Source organism: Sparus aurata, chromosome 13 (assembly GCF_900880675.1).
Source record: "Sparus aurata chromosome 13, fSpaAur1.1, whole genome shotgun sequence".
NCBI lineage: Eukaryota > Metazoa > Chordata > Actinopteri > Spariformes > Sparidae > Sparus > Sparus aurata.
Genome location: NC_044199.1, coordinates 11,199,843 through 11,217,094, shown reverse-complemented (window position 1 = coordinate 11,217,094; position 17,252 = coordinate 11,199,843). Strand labels below are relative to the sequence as shown.

At 40.6% G+C, this 17,252-nt stretch overlaps 1 protein-coding gene and 6 non-coding genes across 11 annotated transcripts in view; 1 reads left to right on the top strand and 6 right to left on the bottom strand.

Annotated features, from left to right (window-relative positions):
• cfap54 (cilia and flagella associated 54) overlaps positions 1–17,252 on the top strand; it is a 74,610-nt gene that overhangs the window by 9,525 nt on the left and 47,833 nt on the right. For 3 of the 5 annotated variants that reach the window (XM_030438171.1, XM_030438169.1, XM_030438172.1), the window contains 32 exons: positions 416–534; positions 635–773; positions 926–1,081; positions 1,174–1,296; positions 1,685–1,783; positions 2,255–2,372; positions 2,908–2,997; positions 3,086–3,212; positions 3,406–3,508; positions 3,630–3,718; positions 3,807–4,004; positions 4,324–4,487; positions 4,575–4,726; positions 4,970–5,179; positions 5,260–5,459; positions 5,674–5,809; positions 7,029–7,158; positions 7,416–7,577; positions 7,711–7,920; positions 9,004–9,091; positions 9,253–9,423; positions 9,519–9,585; positions 9,742–9,927; positions 10,020–10,106; positions 10,200–10,319; positions 11,021–11,068; positions 11,315–11,456; positions 11,751–11,917; positions 12,092–12,246; positions 12,345–12,468; positions 12,840–12,999; positions 13,348–13,505. In XM_030438171.1, coding sequence (XP_030294031.1) covers positions 416–534; positions 635–773; positions 926–1,081; positions 1,174–1,296; positions 1,685–1,783; positions 2,255–2,372; positions 2,908–2,997; positions 3,086–3,212; positions 3,406–3,508; positions 3,630–3,718; positions 3,807–4,004; positions 4,324–4,487; positions 4,575–4,726; positions 4,970–5,179; positions 5,260–5,459; positions 5,674–5,809; positions 7,029–7,158; positions 7,416–7,577; positions 7,711–7,920; positions 9,004–9,091; positions 9,253–9,423; positions 9,519–9,585; positions 9,742–9,927; positions 10,020–10,106; positions 10,200–10,319; positions 11,021–11,068; positions 11,315–11,456; positions 11,751–11,917; positions 12,092–12,246; positions 12,345–12,468; positions 12,840–12,999; positions 13,348–13,505 — 4,398 coding nt within the window. Of the gene's footprint in view, positions 1–415; positions 535–634; positions 774–925; positions 1,082–1,173; positions 1,297–1,684; positions 1,784–2,254; positions 2,373–2,907; positions 2,998–3,085; positions 3,213–3,405; positions 3,509–3,629; positions 3,719–3,806; positions 4,005–4,323; positions 4,488–4,574; positions 4,727–4,969; positions 5,180–5,259; positions 5,460–5,673; positions 5,810–7,028; positions 7,159–7,415; positions 7,578–7,710; positions 7,921–9,003; positions 9,092–9,252; positions 9,424–9,518; positions 9,586–9,741; positions 9,928–10,019; positions 10,107–10,199; positions 10,320–11,020; positions 11,080–11,314; positions 11,457–11,750; positions 11,918–12,091; positions 12,247–12,344; positions 12,469–12,839; positions 13,000–13,347; positions 13,506–17,252 lie in introns of those variants that run through there. The other 2 variants (XM_030438170.1, XR_003986442.1) reach the window with 2 other exon arrangements.
• On the bottom strand, positions 14,475–14,546 carry trnah-gug (transfer RNA histidin (anticodon GUG)). Its single transcript has one exon. It is a non-coding gene; the product is annotated as a tRNA-His (tRNA).
• On the bottom strand, positions 14,910–14,982 carry trnar-acg (transfer RNA arginine (anticodon ACG)). Its single transcript has one exon. It is a non-coding gene; the product is annotated as a tRNA-Arg (tRNA).
• trnah-gug (transfer RNA histidin (anticodon GUG)) lies at positions 15,414–15,485 on the bottom strand. Its single transcript has one exon. It is a non-coding gene; the product is annotated as a tRNA-His (tRNA).
• trnar-acg (transfer RNA arginine (anticodon ACG)) lies at positions 15,850–15,922 on the bottom strand. Its single transcript has one exon. It is a non-coding gene; the product is annotated as a tRNA-Arg (tRNA).
• On the bottom strand, positions 16,354–16,425 carry trnah-gug (transfer RNA histidin (anticodon GUG)). The gene has a single exon. It is a non-coding gene; the product is annotated as a tRNA-His (tRNA).
• On the bottom strand, positions 16,789–16,861 carry trnar-acg (transfer RNA arginine (anticodon ACG)). The gene has a single exon. It is a non-coding gene; the product is annotated as a tRNA-Arg (tRNA).

Below are 17,252 nucleotides of genomic sequence, written 5' to 3'. Positions count from 1 at the left end.
GGAGGAGGCACTGTGACGACGTACTGTAGAACGTGCCCGAAGTCACATCCTTTGGACTGTTGCGGAAAATCTAACGTTGGTCCTTCACAAAGAACTCCACAGTCCAGCAGCGTTAAACAACTTAAACAAACTGTCCACAGGCTTATATAGGCAAACTGGAGAAACAGGGAAGGTCTGATTTTTCTCATTACAGTACAATCCACTCACAATTAGATTTGATTTTTAAAAAAACATGATTTATAGCTATCAGCACAGCGAAAGAATCATAGGCTTTTTCAAGTCTGCTGATTTGAGGGCATTTCGAAAATAAGAAATATGATAATATTTTTAATTGTCGATTGTGAGTGAATAGATTGGGATATTATTTTATGGCCAACTTGCCCACCCCTAGTTGTGGCTTTTTTTTCTTTCTCAGGTAGCATTTCAAACAGAGCAGTATGCCATTGCAAAGAGAGCCTGCAGTGAACTGTGGAGCCACTATGCCCTGCCCGAGCCCAGTTCCCACAGCGCACAGGACAGACTCGCTGCTACGGGGTGAGGAGGAGGGCACATTCATACTGTTCAAGTCAAGGAGTTTGTATCTGTGTGCATTTACTAACCTCTTTTTAATCTATCCTATTTTGTCATACTGAAGGCTGCGTGTCCAGACCCTGCAACATTCCTCTGCTCATCTGTGTCAGTTGTTCCTCACTTCAATCTTCATTAAGACAGAGATTAACATTCAGCAGGGGGCAGAATGTGACTCATTCAGTCAGCCGTTTATCTGGGAACAGGTAAAAATAGAATCTGAACAGAGACGTGTACAGTAAGTGTGTACAGTGATGTTATCCAAATTGAATGACAGTAACATACAAAAAGTTAGGCTAAACAGTTTGTTGGAAGTAACTTGAACATAAATAAATGATATGTTCATGTATGTATGCAGGAAGCCAGACTGGCTGAATGTGAGCAAATGCTGGTGACCATGGACCTTGCACTGTGGTTGAATGACGGTAGCACTGCCGTGAAAGCTGTAGTTAACTGTTACAGCCTCTTAGCACCACTAATCTTCCATCAGATCACCTGTGACTCTGTGGTGCAGGTATGTAAAACCTTACTCATACAAGTCTTAATATTCTGTGACATAATAGATAGCTTTAATAATACACATGTTTATGCCTCTGTCTGTGTCAGGTGTTAAACAAATGCCTGATAGTTCTGGAGGTGAATTCAGGTATTCTCAAGCAGAAATGGACTGGATGCACCTCAGAGTCACTTATGCACATGATAGCCTGCATCACCTACTACCTGTCGAAGGTGTGTCTGCACGCATATAATGTTCAGGTTATACTGTAAATGACATTTCTTGAAAATGGGAGCGCTGCATGCAGGAAATATCATATCATAAACTCTTAACTTGATTTTGTTTCAGCAACAATTTGCTTCCAAAGAACACAGATTTTTAGTACAATTACATTTAAAGACACACACAGCATATGTATTACTATACACTGAATTACTGTTCACTATTAAATTACTGTCACTACCACTACTGCTAGTTTACTACCAGTACATTGATTCTCCCTTTTACATTCAGAGTTTAATAGACACATTCACCTATAGCGACTTACAGCTCCCTAGTATCCCAAAAGACAACCAATCAGTAGCCTTGCACAAAATAATTTCCTCTGTTCTCCCTGACCAGGCATCACGTGTGCTCAGGGAGCATCAGATGGCTTCTGTGATGATGGAATGTGGTCGCAGGCTGCTCCAGGAGGTCTATGATGCCCAGCTGCAGATGGCTGTAAGGAAGAGTGGAGCAGTGTAGACTTATGTCATGATTTATCCTCACTTTGAGAATAATGTTAGATAATGAAATGAAATCAATTTAGATTCCTTTCTATATTTCTATATTGACCTCCACAAAGGAGGTTGTGTTTTCGCCTGTGTCCATTGATTGGTTGGGTTGTCAGCAGGATTAATGAAAAACTACTAAAGGATGGGAAAAAAAATCTGGCTGGTATCTTTGAGCAAGTACAATTTGATGTGGATCAAGTCAGAATCTAGCTAATTCGAATATGTGTTAATTGATATTGGATCAGGCTTGATTGAATTAAAGGGGACTGGTGGGTCTTGGCAGAGGTGTGCGCTCTACTCAGTGCCATTCTAGTTTTAGCCAATGAAGAATATTTTGCTCCATCATTCATATGTTTCTGTGTGTTTGTGTATGTGTGTGTGTGTGTGTGTGTGTGTGTGTGTGTGCGTGTCTGTGTAGTCTAAGACAGATCATGCAGCAGTCGAGTATGAAACAAACGTAAATATTCAGCTGAAGGCACTGCTTTGGAAGAACAGGCCAAGAATCACATCTGAAGCAGCCCTATTAGCAGACAGTGGTAACACATGGAAGCACGCAAATACACACACATTAGGACTCACTGGTTAGAAAAAAACAAAAAAACTAATATGTTGAAAGCAAGGTGGTTTTGAAAACAAGATGTTTACAGTGTCTGACTTTTTATTATAATTGAATTGAATAATTGAACGTTTGCTGAAAATACGCTCGCTGGAAAAAATGCTGGCTCTTTTATTCCAACATTTTCGGAACAATGAACAATGTACATTATGTTTTATAATATACTTACTGTAGTTGAATATACATCTATAATATACTTACTGTTAATAATACAATATTTTCTTATCATGAAAATATGAAAAATACTTTGCTTATTCATCAAATCTTACACTGGATTATAACTCATCTCTTTAGCAAGACTGTTCCAAATGTGATATTTGATTAGATTACTCAGCTATCCCTTTAACGACTCTACACTATGTCCAGCATAATAGACAATCAATGTTGTTACACATATATCCAATTAGTATTTTTCCTGAACTCCACATTGTACATGACTGTCTTTTTTTCTTCAGAGATTCCACGGCCACTGACTGGCTTTGAGGATCCCATCATACTGTATGATGTGATCACCAACAGCACATTAAAGGATGCCTATCAAGATGGTAAGTAATACACACTCACAAACTTTTCTCTATTAATGTTTAGTCTCGTTCACTGACGCCTGTGTTCTTGTGTGTGTGTCCTTGATAGTGATGAAACTCAGACACAAGGCTCATATTATTGAGTTTGCGGCACTCCTTCTTCAGAGAACCATGGAAGAGGGCCAACCAGACCTTGTGTTAAAGTGGGGTCAAAGCATATTTAAATTTCTTGCCAGGTGTGCTTTTACTTTATATATCTCTTATATCTAAAATTAATGATTTCAGCTTTTTTTCATCATCATTTTACTTTAACACTCAAAGAATGCATTGCTGTCCGCTTTCTAGGAATCATACTTCACTTTATCATAGGTAGTAGCAGCCTAAGCTGAGAAAGGTTTGACAGTATAAGAATGGTTCTGTCTTTGTCAGGCGTGACGAGGAAATACGACTGTCCACCAAATATTTGGAAGGAAACAGTCAGAGTAAAAGAAGATGTAGTGCTCGGATTCAAAAAGAAACTGAGCCACCTCAGGTAAAAATACAACTATGCAACTAAAATATAATGCAATATTTAATAAAAATTCAGCATATTCACACTTGTTGCTATGTCTTAACATATAATATAAATACTTTATCTGGATTTTTTGTGGCAGAACAAGAACAAACCTTCTCACAATGACACAAGAAAGAAACCAAAACAGAAAATGCCACACAGCATGCTTCAGAGAGTGAAAACTAAGAGGTACGCTATGTGTTTGTGTATGTTTATCTTTGGATACATGTTGGATCACATTAACCACATGTGCACTGGAACTCTTGCGTGTGTGTAGGGATGTGAACGCTGTGGAGAACCTGCTAGCCATGATGTCATCTGTGGTGCAACGCCACAAGAAACAGCTTCAGCTGAGGAACATGTGGTTTGAGGAGAGAGTGTGGAAGTCTAACCTCAACTACAGCGTGGCTCAAGCCCATTTAGCACTGCTTTACCAGGGCCTGGACCAACTGCACGGAGGAGCCCTGCAGGACAGGTGCACTCACAAGATATCAACTACTGGACTTGACCTGTTCTTGGAACTATTTATCTGTTGCATCACTTTTATTAAATGGTCCAAGGGGTTGCTAAATGTATGAGGCAAACTGCTGATTGCTGATATGCTCCATGCAGGATTGCATCATTTTTGGGACATTAAGTGTTGCTTTTGGAATATGAACCCAAATGTTGTAGGATTTGTTTTCTTTATTTATGTGATATGAGCGTTTACAGAAAAGATTATTCAACATATATGGCATATTCATGTGTGTAGGCCTATCATACTCATACTATTTACTGCATGTGCTTTATTTCAGTTACAGCCAGTTAAATCCTGTGTGTTTCTCTCTGGCCGACACTGGTTTCCTGATGTGGAGGAACTCACAGCGGCAGCAGCATGAGGTTTTCTCAGAGAGAGACACCTCGCATGCCAGTCTTGGGGACTACATGGCTGCACATAAAGACAGTAGCAGAAGGGAGGGTGAGGAAAATTGACCATTCTGAAAATATATAAGGAAAAATCACCTGATCTGCGTGTCATCACTTTCATCGTCTTTTCTTTGAGCAGTCAGAGTTGATGACTCTGTAACGGAGGAGGGTTGCAAGGAGGGAGAGGACTCATCGCAGACTGTGGAACAGCAGATTGAGATGCACAGATGCACAGCTGCCTTGCTGCTCGACTCACTCAACAAAGCCGCTTTACATCTCCGACGGGCTATGGTGCTGTACACACTTACATGGGCATACACTCACACACAATTATAAAAATGCTGGTTTTACATGTGATCATGTAGTGTAAAACCAGGCTTGTGCATTGTATGAAACCCACAATTTTTTCACAGTGTGTTTACAGTTTGTTCAGTTACATACTATACAATATGCCGTGTTTGTGCTATTGACTTTACGTTCTTCATTTTTATGAACTAGATTGTATCTTATGTGTCTGTTCTTCATATTTTCTAGGTGTTAGCCCATCGTGGCAGCAACTGGACCACTCTGCAGTGTGTGTGTCAGACTGTGTGGGACCAGAGCTGCAGAATCACTGTCCTAGTCCAGACAGCTGCTCAGCTTGAGCCTTCCTCCCCTATCACAGCAGACCAGCTGCATACCACCTTCACCCCGCTTCTGGTGCTGGCTACTGACCTTATCATGGACATGCTGGACAAACTAGGGGTAAGTGTCACATAAAACTATATACACAAATGTAGCTGCTAACACACCTAATTGTGTAACCTCATCTTTTTTTCTACTAGCTGTGGAGTTTGTACGACAGTGACCTTACTGAGGAGGAATTAGAGTCTAGTCTCCACTTCTCAGCCCCACTGGATGACACCACGCAGGTGGACCTGCGGTGGGTTCGCACATTGCTGATGCACACTCTGGAACGCCTCCATGATAGTGGAAAATGGGAAAGCCTGGCCCACTTTGCCTTAGTATTCAACTCAAACACACGGTGAATAAGATTTTTTTTATTTGCGGTTGTTTAGACTAGGTTCCTGTCATAAAACACTGAGAAACACTTAGTAAACATACTGAGTGGGTTTGAACACAAAGCACTGCTCTTTTTAATATCATACATCACCGTGTGTGTGTGCGCCGTGTGTGTGTTTGCATGCGTGTGTGCGTGCGTCTATGTGTGTGTGCCTAAATCTGTATGTCTATCCCAGAGAACGTTATGCTTTGATCATAACTCCTCTACTAGTCCATGCTCAGAGGAGGCTGCTTGAAAGGATTACTTCTTTCGGAGGACCTGCTGTCCCACAACCACACCACGTCAAGACGCAAATGGCCACTGGCAAGCAGGTAGCACAAACCTCGAACCTATGTTGATTGTAGAGATCTTCTGTGGAACCAGGTTAAAATGTGTGTAAGGCATCCACATTTTAGAATTTGTAGCTTCTTTGCTGCAACACCCATATTTGAAGCATTGCTTTTGCTGATATTGAGCTTCAGGTGATTGTCTTTGCACCTTGTGACAAAGCTCTCTATCAGTCATCTGTACACCTCTCACTGGAAATTATTTACTGGTATCCTTCATATCAATATCATGATAACCTCCGTATTTGCCATAAAATATAGTTATTACCTTTCATTAAATTCCTTTAATATCCTCACTACGTATACAGTAATACAAGAGTCTGGACAGACATGAATGTAAGCTGCAATTTGACTGGTTGGTAGAGGCATACAATTACAGCAAGGCGCTAATTCTATTTTTTGTATTTTTTGCTTTTGTTTTTGGATTTAGGTTTTTTAAGGTGAAACTCTCGCCAAAAAGCAGCTGAGGCCTTATTTGTGATTGAATATGAGTCAAACCTTGGGGTAAAAGCATAATTACAACGAAAGAGGCGCTTTTAAGATTTACTATAGTTTCGTTTTCAGGCAAGCTAATTTTCAATGGGGTGCAGGGGCACTCTGATGCTAGCATCAAAATCGCTATTTTAGAAACATTAAGGGGGCTCGACACGACATAAAACTTTGCTCGTGGTATCACCAGGGTCTCTACACATGAACACGAGCATTGAGAACATTGTTTGTGTACGCAGAGTTTACTAAAAAGAAGGTTTTTGAACTACTCATGTGCTCATTTGTAGAGACCCTGGTGATACTACAAGCAAAGTTTCATGTCGTGTCAAGCCTTCTTAGTGTTTTAAAAATAGCGATTTTGATGCTAGCGTCAGAGTGCCCCTGCCCCCTATTGAAAATTAGCTTGCCCAAAAACGAAACTGCGGTAAATCCTAAAAGTGCCTCTTTCTTCGTAATTATGCATTTACACAAAGGTTCGACTCATATTCAATCACAAATAAGGCCTCAGCTGCTTTTTGGCGAGAGTTTCACCTTAAAAAACCTAAATCTGATGATAATGTCTTCAGAGCTTGTGTAGTTACATTCAGCGCCATAAATTGTTTTTTTGCTTTATTGAAAGTGTAATAACTAATTAATCTATCTATTTTGCATACACCTATGTACTGTCTGTATTGTATTAAATGTGTGTATACTGTGTGTGTTGTTTTCTTTCCAGGTAACTTGCAGGAGCTACGCAGGCTCCCAGCTGCTCAGTGGTTGGACCCCTCGCCCTGCACAGCAACGGCCCATTTGCAAACAAACAGCACTCAGAAACTCTGCTCATTGGGATGCAGATGATCTTAAAGGTTTGAACAGCCAGCCTCATGTCATGTCATGTCAAAACATTTCAATCACACAAAAGATTGTTTGGATGCAGAAGTACTTGATACTGGCTGGCCTACAAGTGAAATGTTCCAAGTATTAAAAAATAGCATGGTGGAACGGTGTGAAACTATAGTATTAACTGCAAAATAACCAAAATGTATGTAGCTGAAAATGCAAAGATGAGACAGGTTGTGTTTGCATGTATGATGTTTTAATGCATATATGTTCTGTGTCTAAGGTGCAGAGATGCAGCACTCCATGTCCCTTGTGTGCGTTCCTCTGGATGTAGAAGACACACTGAGCTGTTACCGTCAGGCACTTGAGAGGAGACCACATTCTCTTCAGGTCTTCCAGCATAGTCGTTCATTACTGCTGCTGCTTCAGGCACACACACAGCCCTGTGAGTTCAGTGATGATTAAGTGGATACACACACACACACACACACACACACACACACACACACACACACACACACACACACACACGTACTGACACAACAACAGTTTGAAACTCTGTGCCCATGTTTCTCCAGGCTTTGCAGCACAGTCTCAGCACTGTCAGAGCAGACGTCTCAGCCATTCTGCCAGCCTGGTTGATTTCAGTCCTGTAGTTATTGCTACTCCAAATATCCAACCATGTGACCTGACAGAGGAGGACTACAGCAGTGCAAGTGCTCTCTACAGCCTCCCTATTAGCCCTGACCACATTCCAACTGTCATTGCTGCATACTCCACCTCCATTAGTAAGAACACAACATACTTCTATAGCACACTTTATGTAAACAGGGAAGTACTGACAAAGGGCCAATAGGTGGGGCACTGAGTTTAACATGTTAGCCAAACCTCCAGTACATTTACTCAAGTACTGAGATTACGTATGTACAATTTTGACTGACTTGTAGTCTATACAAGTATTATGATTTTTGTGATAATTTGTGTTACTTTATGCTTCTACTTCTACTATGTAGTATTCTGTGCTTTTATGATATAATACAGTACAATATTACTAAAGTATCCACTATTATGCAAAGTATCCAAAGCCATATTGATTAGCATCAGAAATCTCCTACATGCCACTGTAAGTATGATATCATACAATGATACAACTCTTTCAAAGGAGCCTTTCTGCATATGAAGTATTTTCATTTTTGATAGCAAGTACATTATAAGATTTCTGTACTTGTACTGGAGTAAAATTTTTAATTCAGGACGCATGTGTGTGAGTATTTTGAGACAATGGTATTTCTATTTTTACTTAAAGGTCCTGTGTGTAGGATTTAGGGGCTGAAATTAAACATAATATGTATAATTATGTGTTCTTTAATGAATAATGATCTGAAACTTAGAATCCTTAATTGATTCAGGGAGCAGCTCCTAATTCACAGTTTCTACTGTTGCCCAGATCGGACAAACCAAACATTGGCTCTCAAGAGACCCTTTTGTGTTTTTAGCATTTGTAGCACCAACTGTAGCATTATTGTGGATCCCACCCCAGGTATTGTAAGACTAGAAGAACCGCAAAAGAACAGACATTACCAGAGCTAGTGTATACGTTAACAGTTTGAGTCAAGCATAGAGAACGCCACCAACAAAGCCAACCAATCAGAGGCAGAGTGGGGCGGGTCTTGCGAGAACTGTGGTAGGATCCATAATAACGCGTCACCCTAGGGGAAGGTGAGGTGAGGGGTATTCAGTTGACCGCAATCTGCAACCTTGCCACTAGATGCAACTGAATCCTTTATGCTAGACCTGTAATTGCAGGAACTGAGCAATTCCTCCGCAACTTCATATCAAATGAAATGTATGTACTTCCATTTTTTCCTCAGAATATCTCCAGGCCAACAGTCATGACTCCCTCAGAGTTCTAGCACTGCATGAAATGGGAAACCTACAGTTCTTCAATGGAAACACACGGTGAGAATCTGCTGAGTGTGCATGTATGAGTGGAAACTAGCCTGCAGTATTTTATTGCATGCATTTACCTGTAATCATACAGCAGATTTATATAAGCTGAGCTTTTCATGGTTTTCCTCGCATTCTTATGATAATATAATTCCTGCCTTTTTTTTCTCCAGGGCAGCACACTCATGCTGGAGTAAAGCTGTAGATTGTGCCTTACAGAGTTCAAGCACTGTAGAGAATTGGGATGGTGTGTCCTTTGGGGATGGCTCCCTGCAACAGACACTGAAACAGGCTGGCATTTGGGGATGTCTGCAAGCTGCTGTGCTCACTTCTAAGATTGCACAGTAGGTTTCAGGGAGTTTGATAATTGATTTGATTTGTGTGTGTTGTGAGCATATTCCTCTGTATCTCATCCTCAAGGATGTTTTTTGATCTGCAGGTATGTCTTCACTTCTGATATCAGCCAGCGCACAAGGTGTTGCCTCTTGTCTGCTCACCTCTTTAAGGTAATACTAACCCTTTTCAATCCTTCTCCTCACAAACATGATTTTTCCTGTTTTGTTTTTTTTACTTTGTTTTTTGCTATCATGTCTGTATACATTTTATTGAATGTTTGTGTACATACATTCTGACATGCTTATGTTTGTGATCCACTGTGCTAGTGTGTACTGTGTTGCTCCCTGGCTCAGCCCCAGGCCGACTTCCAGTACGCTGATTACATCATTGGCGAAGAGCTGCTTCCTGGGGTCGACCTTTTCTCTGAATCCCACAGAGTTCACCTTGGCACCACTGTGGCCAGCCTTAACTTCATCTGTTATTGGCTTTTCAGCACAGGCTACTACATCACGGTACACACATAAACACTGTCTGTCATCGCTTTTATGTGCAATGTTCAGCTGAAACAAAACTGACTTAGTGTTGAATATTATTTGTATTTCAGATACTGCCCATGCTTGCCCTTTACATCCATTTTGTAGGGACTGTATGCAGAGATGTTAGACGCACTGCTGAGGGTAGAATACTGAAGGTCAGCATTTGTGTTGTCGTTTGTATATACGTTTAAATGCTTTTCCTGTCGGGATTCTGGTGGATTTTTAATCTGTGTTGATATTTGCTACAGATTCGGGCCCTGACTAAACTGTATCTGTTCAGTGAAGCTGTAAAGGAATCAGTTCAGCTCACACAAGGAATAGGTGTCCTTCTGCCTCTTGGACACTGCATCACCAAAGACCATCTCCAAGTATGAACACACACACACACGAACACACGCAAGTGGTAGTGTTAAAATAATCGGTTCTCTCTGTTGTTGACAAACTCTTTTCACACTTTTAGTTACAATTCTGACCTTGTGTTCTTATTCAATGAATTACAATCTTTCATGGGATCTGTAAGTAGATTGGTCGTTTACCTGTAACCCTCTAGCAGAGATCTGTCTAACTGTTAATCTGGATTTTCAAAAAGTAGTGGGGGTCCCAGTATTTCTGTAACAGTGTCATGTCGGGCTTTGCAAAATATTCATTATTGTGTTGGCTCGCTGCAGTATTGAAAGCATTGTTATAGCACTGCAGCTAACTAACTATTTTCATTGTTGATTCATCTGATGATTTTTTTTTGTTTGGTGAATGAAATGTAAGAAAATATTCTCAAATGTCTTGTTTTGTTTACAGCCAGAAGATATAGAATTGAAGAGTAACAATTTCAGAAAATATTTAAATTTAATGATTTAAACATTTTTACTTTTATTCCTTCAAAAATCACTTAAACCATTGAATCAATCATTGAAATACAGTAGTTGGTGATGAATTTAATAGTTGATTATTATTGAATAAATAATTATTATTCAATAATAATGGATTTATAGTTGAAGCTCTACAATGTTATGTTGTTTATTTATACTTGCCATCATGTGAATAATTATTATAAATTGTGCTTATTGTGCAGCCTGTGAAGACGTTCTATAGCAACAAGTCTCTTGTGGACAATGCTGAGGTACTTTCTATGTAAGATTTCTTAATCACATTAATGATTCTTAGTACGTACCATACTGCCACAGTTTAAATGGTGCAGTTACAATTGTCATTGCTGTTAATAGAACATAACAGAATCACCTAAGCTGTTTCAGCTGTGAAGTTTAACAGATTAAGAAATGAATATTTTTTCAACTCTTACTAAACCTGCTTGCTAAATTCAGTTTCTTGTGAGTTTAATGTCTCTGTATGTTGTGCTTGTGGTTAGGCTTTGGAAGATCTTGTGAACTGTGACTTTGCTCCAGAGGTCCGCACGCTCTATGGATCTACGTTGTGCCTCCGATTCAACCTTGCTCGTATTCAATTAGTCCTGGCACTCAGCGGCACCTTACATGGCCCTCCTGTGCCAGGTCAGTAAGCAAGAGCACATTACAACATCTCTTTTTTATTTACGTTATCTTTCATTTAAGTGTATTGAACCCAAACAGACTGTCTTACAAATAAACATGTCTGGCTACATTCAAATCAAATCAAATCAATTTTCAACACCTCAGGAAGAGCCACAGAGGAGGGATCCCTCTCCCAGGACAGACAGACATACAATAGATGTTGCATGTACAGACTTCTTATACTTTTTATTTTTATCTGTATGTTAATAAGGGTAATAATCGTTTAATTCTTAATATTATCTGAATGTCTTCCAGATTCTGTTGAAGGAGAAGCTTATGTCAGCAATACAAGTTTTTCAGTGAACTCAAAACAGCATGAACAAGACACACTGGATTCTGAGAACTTCTGTCTGAACACAGAAGAGCCAAAAGTGCTGACACTTGATAGAGAGAAGGAGAAGCTCACTTCCGGAAGGATTAAGGTAAGACTCCTTAGAAATGTCCCATTAGATCTTCATTACTTCAGGAGTTTGCTACTTACTGTAATTTCTACATTGAACTCTCATATTATTGGGACCTTACTGTAAATACGGAGCAACTTTTTTTCAAAGTTTTTTGTGTCAACTTGTCTATATCCTTCATCCCCTTTGGTTCAGTTCTTTCTTCTAGAAAGAGTGTCCTCCTTGTTGCACTTGGCTTCACAGCAGCTCACATTTCAGTCATGTAGCAAAATAGAGAACCTGGAACTGACAATAGAGTCCAATCTACTGAAGGCCAAACTGTACTTGCAGCAAGGACATGCTGCACTTAGGTACAGTATTGCAACTTATACATGAGTATTGTGTGTATGTTTAGCTGCTTATGTTTTTATTTCCTGACTGTCCTAACCATTTTAACACCCTCATTCAGTTCTAAGATTGCAGTTTCTTCCTTGGAGCTGCTGCAGACATCTCCTGTAATCATCAGAGGATCCATACCTTGCCCTCAGAAACCTGCGTCTGAGCTACCAAATACAAGGACGAGAAGTGAACAAGTACAGTAGATTTTTTATATAAATTAGCTGCAAAATCAAATAAATTGACTTTTGAACAAACATCAAGCATATAAAATCCATATCAGTGTACTGTTTGTTAAACATTACAGATCACAACATTACAACCAGCAAAACCACCTGCAATCAACTGTACACATAAACAAAATAAAATTAGAAGTATGTATGGAAATGTGCTAAATCAGTCATTAACATTTAGAATTTTTCCCACTTGGTAACATACATTTCTGTATAGAGATCAACTTTTAATTAACTTTGTCTCACAGTTCTTCAAAACATGCATCTTATCGAACAGTTATATGGTGATTTATTATACATGGTGTATGTATGCGTGTGCTAAATCCTGTCTACAGGGTTCTAAAGGTTGCAGAGTTTCAAAACCTCTGATTGAAGACTGTCCCAGAGCAGTTGAGGCCAGTGAGAGAATTGGATATTTTCTGTGGCTGCGATGTCGCCTGGCTCTGGTTCGCAGCCTGGCTGCACACATCCCTGACTCTGCTACCCTTTTCGAAGGTCTGTTCCAGTGTGGTGCTAATCCAGTTTTCTGAGTGGTGTATAGGCTAGAACAGTTCAACTAATATCACAGTCATTACATTTGTTTAAATGTTGATATTCTTCCCTCCTATGCTAAATGCTACAGATACACACACGACTACTATACCTTGTGCTTTCACAGTGTTTAACATAAAAAAGGCTGAATGCCATGTGCACAGTGCCAGAAGTGTGAAGTATGAGAAAATTGAAAGGGAAAATATTTTCAGCCCCTTCGAATGTCTAGCCAGTAAAATTACATACAGTAGAATTACATCTGTGTTTTTTTGTATATATGTGTGTGTGTGTCTGTGTGTGTGTATTTTGAAGGTAAGAACATTCATGAGGAGGCAGCCCGGGCATTACAGGAGGGTCTTCATGAATGTGCACAAAGGGGAGAACTCAATTTTGAAGCCCTTTTGATGGTCGAAGGTGCAGAAATAGAAGCACAGAGAGGCAAAACTGATGACAGCTTGGCAATGCTGCAGGTACTAACACATGAACACAGACATTTTTTTTACTTTGTGTTAAACATGATGTATAGGAGGTAGCATCCTGACCCTTGGCTTCCCAGACTAGCCCTTGGTGCGTGGAATGTCACCTCTCTGGTGGGGAAGGAACCAGAACTGGTGCAGGAGGTAGAGAGGTGCTAACAAGATATAGTTGGGCTCGCCTCCATGCACAGCACCTGTTCTGGAACCGAACTCCTGGAGTGGGGGCAAGACTATCTCCTGGAGTTCTCCCCCTCAGGAAAAATGGTCAGCTCTGGGCAGTTTCAAAGGATGTAAGCTGAAGCAGAGACTCAAATATGTTACAGCAACAACATAAGCTTATAACTGCTACGATGATCAAGATTTTAACCAGGGTTGCTGCGAAAACAATGGAGAATACTAACCACTGTACAGCCATGGCCACTTCAAATTCTGAATATATTTTAACTGATGTGTTATAGAAAACAATGATGTTCATCGGAGGGCGCGTCAGGTGCTGCTTTGTATGTTCTTGAGCTGGAAATGTAAGTTCTCAAAGATACTTATCGGGTAACATTATCAAGAAAGAGGATTCCTTCCTTCTGCTAGTTGTCAGACACGTTACCCATTGCGCCATAAGCCCTGCCTTCAGAGATCTCACCTCATAATCACCTCCGAAGTGAATAAAATTCATTTTATGACCTTTGACCTTATTTCAAAACAATTCCTTCATAGGTTAGTTCATTGTGTTTACATCTTCTTCCTGATGCCTTTCTCTATCAAGTGATTAGAATATGGATGGAGAGCCGTCTAGTTACAAAATGTCTACCTTGAAGTGCAGGCAATGATACCAGGGAGGTTTCTCTTGCACGTGCTGCCGTTGCACAGTATGTAGAGTGGCAGCATTCACAGGAGGACCAAGGGCTTCACACTAAAGGGTACATCGAGCGCAGGCAAAGACACCGGGGAGGTTTCTCTTGCACGTGCTGCCGTGACCCGGATTCGAACCGGGGTTGCTGCGGCCACAACGCAGAGTACTAACCACTATACGATCACGGCCTCTATCTCTGCCAGCATCCTCTTGTTTTACTGTGTCCCTGCTGTGAAATGGTATGTTTTGAATTTTGAATATCTTAACTGATGTGTCAGAGAAGACAATGAAGGTCATCAGAGGGCTCATTGAGTGCCGCTCTGCATATTCTTCAGCTTGAAATGTAGCTTTTCAAAGATAATTATGGAGTAATAGGATTCCTTGCTGGCTGTCACCGATGGATTTGGACGCCTTCTACTACTTGTTGAATTGCCAATTTGGTATTATTTGGTGTTTTTCAGTTGTAAAGGTCCTTCGTTGCACAGTATGTAGAGTGGCAGCATTGACACGAGGACCAAGTGCTTCACGCTAAAGGGTACCAAAGGGTACATCGAGCTAGCCAGGAGTCGAACCTAGAATCTTCTGATCCGTAGTCAGACGCGTTATCCATTGCGCCACTAGCCCTACGTTCACCCGTTACTATCACCTCGAAAATCAGGAAACTCCATTCACGGTATTCTGACATTTGACCTTATGTCAAATCAATTTCTTCATAGGTTACTTCATCATTGTCTTTGCGCCTTCTTTCTCATGCCTTACTCTATCGCAGGTAGACATTTGGTTACATTTCACTGCAGCAATGTGGAAAAATTCACCACAAAATCACCTCCAAAATGAATGAACTCTACTTTCAGTATACTGACCTGTGACCTTATTTCAAAAGAATTCCTTCATAGGTTAGTTGATTGTGTTTACATCTTCTTCCTGATGCCTTACTCTATCAAGCGATTAGAATATGCAGTTTTGCAGAGTAAATTTATGGAGAGCCGTCAAGTTACAAAATGTCCACCTTAAAGCGCAGGCAAAGGCACCAGGGAGGTTTCTCTTGCACGTGCTGCCGTGACCCGGATTCGAACCGGGGTTGCTGCGGCCACAACGCAGAGTACTAACCACTATACGATCACGGCCTCTTTCTCTGCCAGCATCCTCTTGTTTTACTGTGTCCCTGCTGTGAAATGGTATGTTTTGAATTTTGAATATCTTAACTGATGTGTCAGAGAAGACAATGAAGGTCATCAGAGGGCTCATTGAGTGCCTGCTCTGCATATTCTTCAGCTTGAAATGTAGCTTTTCAAAGGTAATTATGGAGTAATAGGATTCCTTGCTGGCTGTCACCGATGGATTTGGACGGCTTCTACTAGTTGTTGAATTGCCAATTTGGTATTATTTGGTGTTTTTCAGTTGTAAAGGTCCTTCGTTGCACAGTATGTAGAGTGGCAGCATTGACACGAGGACCAAGTGCTTCACGCTAAAGGGTACCAAAGGGTACATCGAGCTAGCCAGGAGTCGAACCTAGAATCTTCTGATCCGTAGTCAGACGCGTTATCCATTGCGCCACTAGCCCTACGTTCACCCGTTACTATCGCCTCGAAAATGAGGAAACTCCATTCACGGTATTCTGACATTTGACCTTATGTCAAATCAATTTCTTCATAGGTTACTTCATCATTGTCTTTGCACCTTCTTTCTCATGCCTTACTCTATTGCAGGTAGACATTTGGTTACATTTCACTGCAGCAATGTGGAAAAATTCACCACAAAATCACCTCCAAAATGAATGAACTCTACTTTCAGTATACTGACCTGTGACCTTATTTCAAAAGAATTCCTTCATAGGTTAGTTGATTGTGTTGACATCTTCTTCCTGATGCCTTACTCTATCAAGCGATTAGAATATGCAGTTTTGCAGAGTAAATTTATGGAGAGCCGTCAAGTTACAAAATGTCCACCTTAAAGCGCAGGCAAAGACACCAGGGAGGTTTCTCTTGCACGTGCTGCCGTGACCCGGATTCGAACCGGGGTTGCTGCGGCCACAACGCAGAGTACTAACCACTATACGATCACGGCCTCTTTCTCTGCCAGCATCCTCTTGTTTTACTGTGTCCCTGCTGTGAAATGGTATGTTTTGAATTTTGAATATCTTAACTGATGTGTCAGAGAAGACAATGAAGGTCATCAGAGGGCTCATTGAGTGCCGCTCTGCATATTCTTCAGCTTGAAATGTAGCTTTTCAAAGGTAATTATGGAGTAATAGGATTCCTTGCTGGCTGTCACCGATGGATTTGGACGGCTTCTACTAGTTGTTGAATTGCCAATTTGGTATTATTTGGTGTTTTTCAGTTGTAAAGGTCCTTCGTTGCACAGTATGTAGAGTGGCAGCATTGACACGAGGACCAAGTGCTTCACGCTAAAGGGTACCAAAGGGTACATCGAGCTAGCCAGGAGTCGAACCTAGAATCTTCTGATCCGTAGTCAGACGCGTTATCCATTGCGCCACTAGCCCTACGTTCACCTGTTACTATCGCCTCGAAAATGAGGAAACTCCATTCACGGTATTCTGACATTTGACCTTATGTCAAATCAATTTCTTCATAGGTTACTTCATCATTGTCTTTGCACCTTCTTTCTCATGCCTTACTCTATCGCAGGTAGACATTTGGTTACATTTCACTGCAGCAATGTGGAAAAATTCACCACAAAATCACCTCCAAAATGAATGAACTCTACTTTCAGTATACTGACCTGTGACCTTATTTCAAAAGAATTCCTTCATAGGTTAGTTGATTGTGTTTACATCTTCTTCCTGATGCCTTACTCTATCAAGCGATTAGAATATGCAGTTTTGCAGAGTAAATTTATGGAGAGCCGTCAAGTTACAAAATGTCCACCTTAAA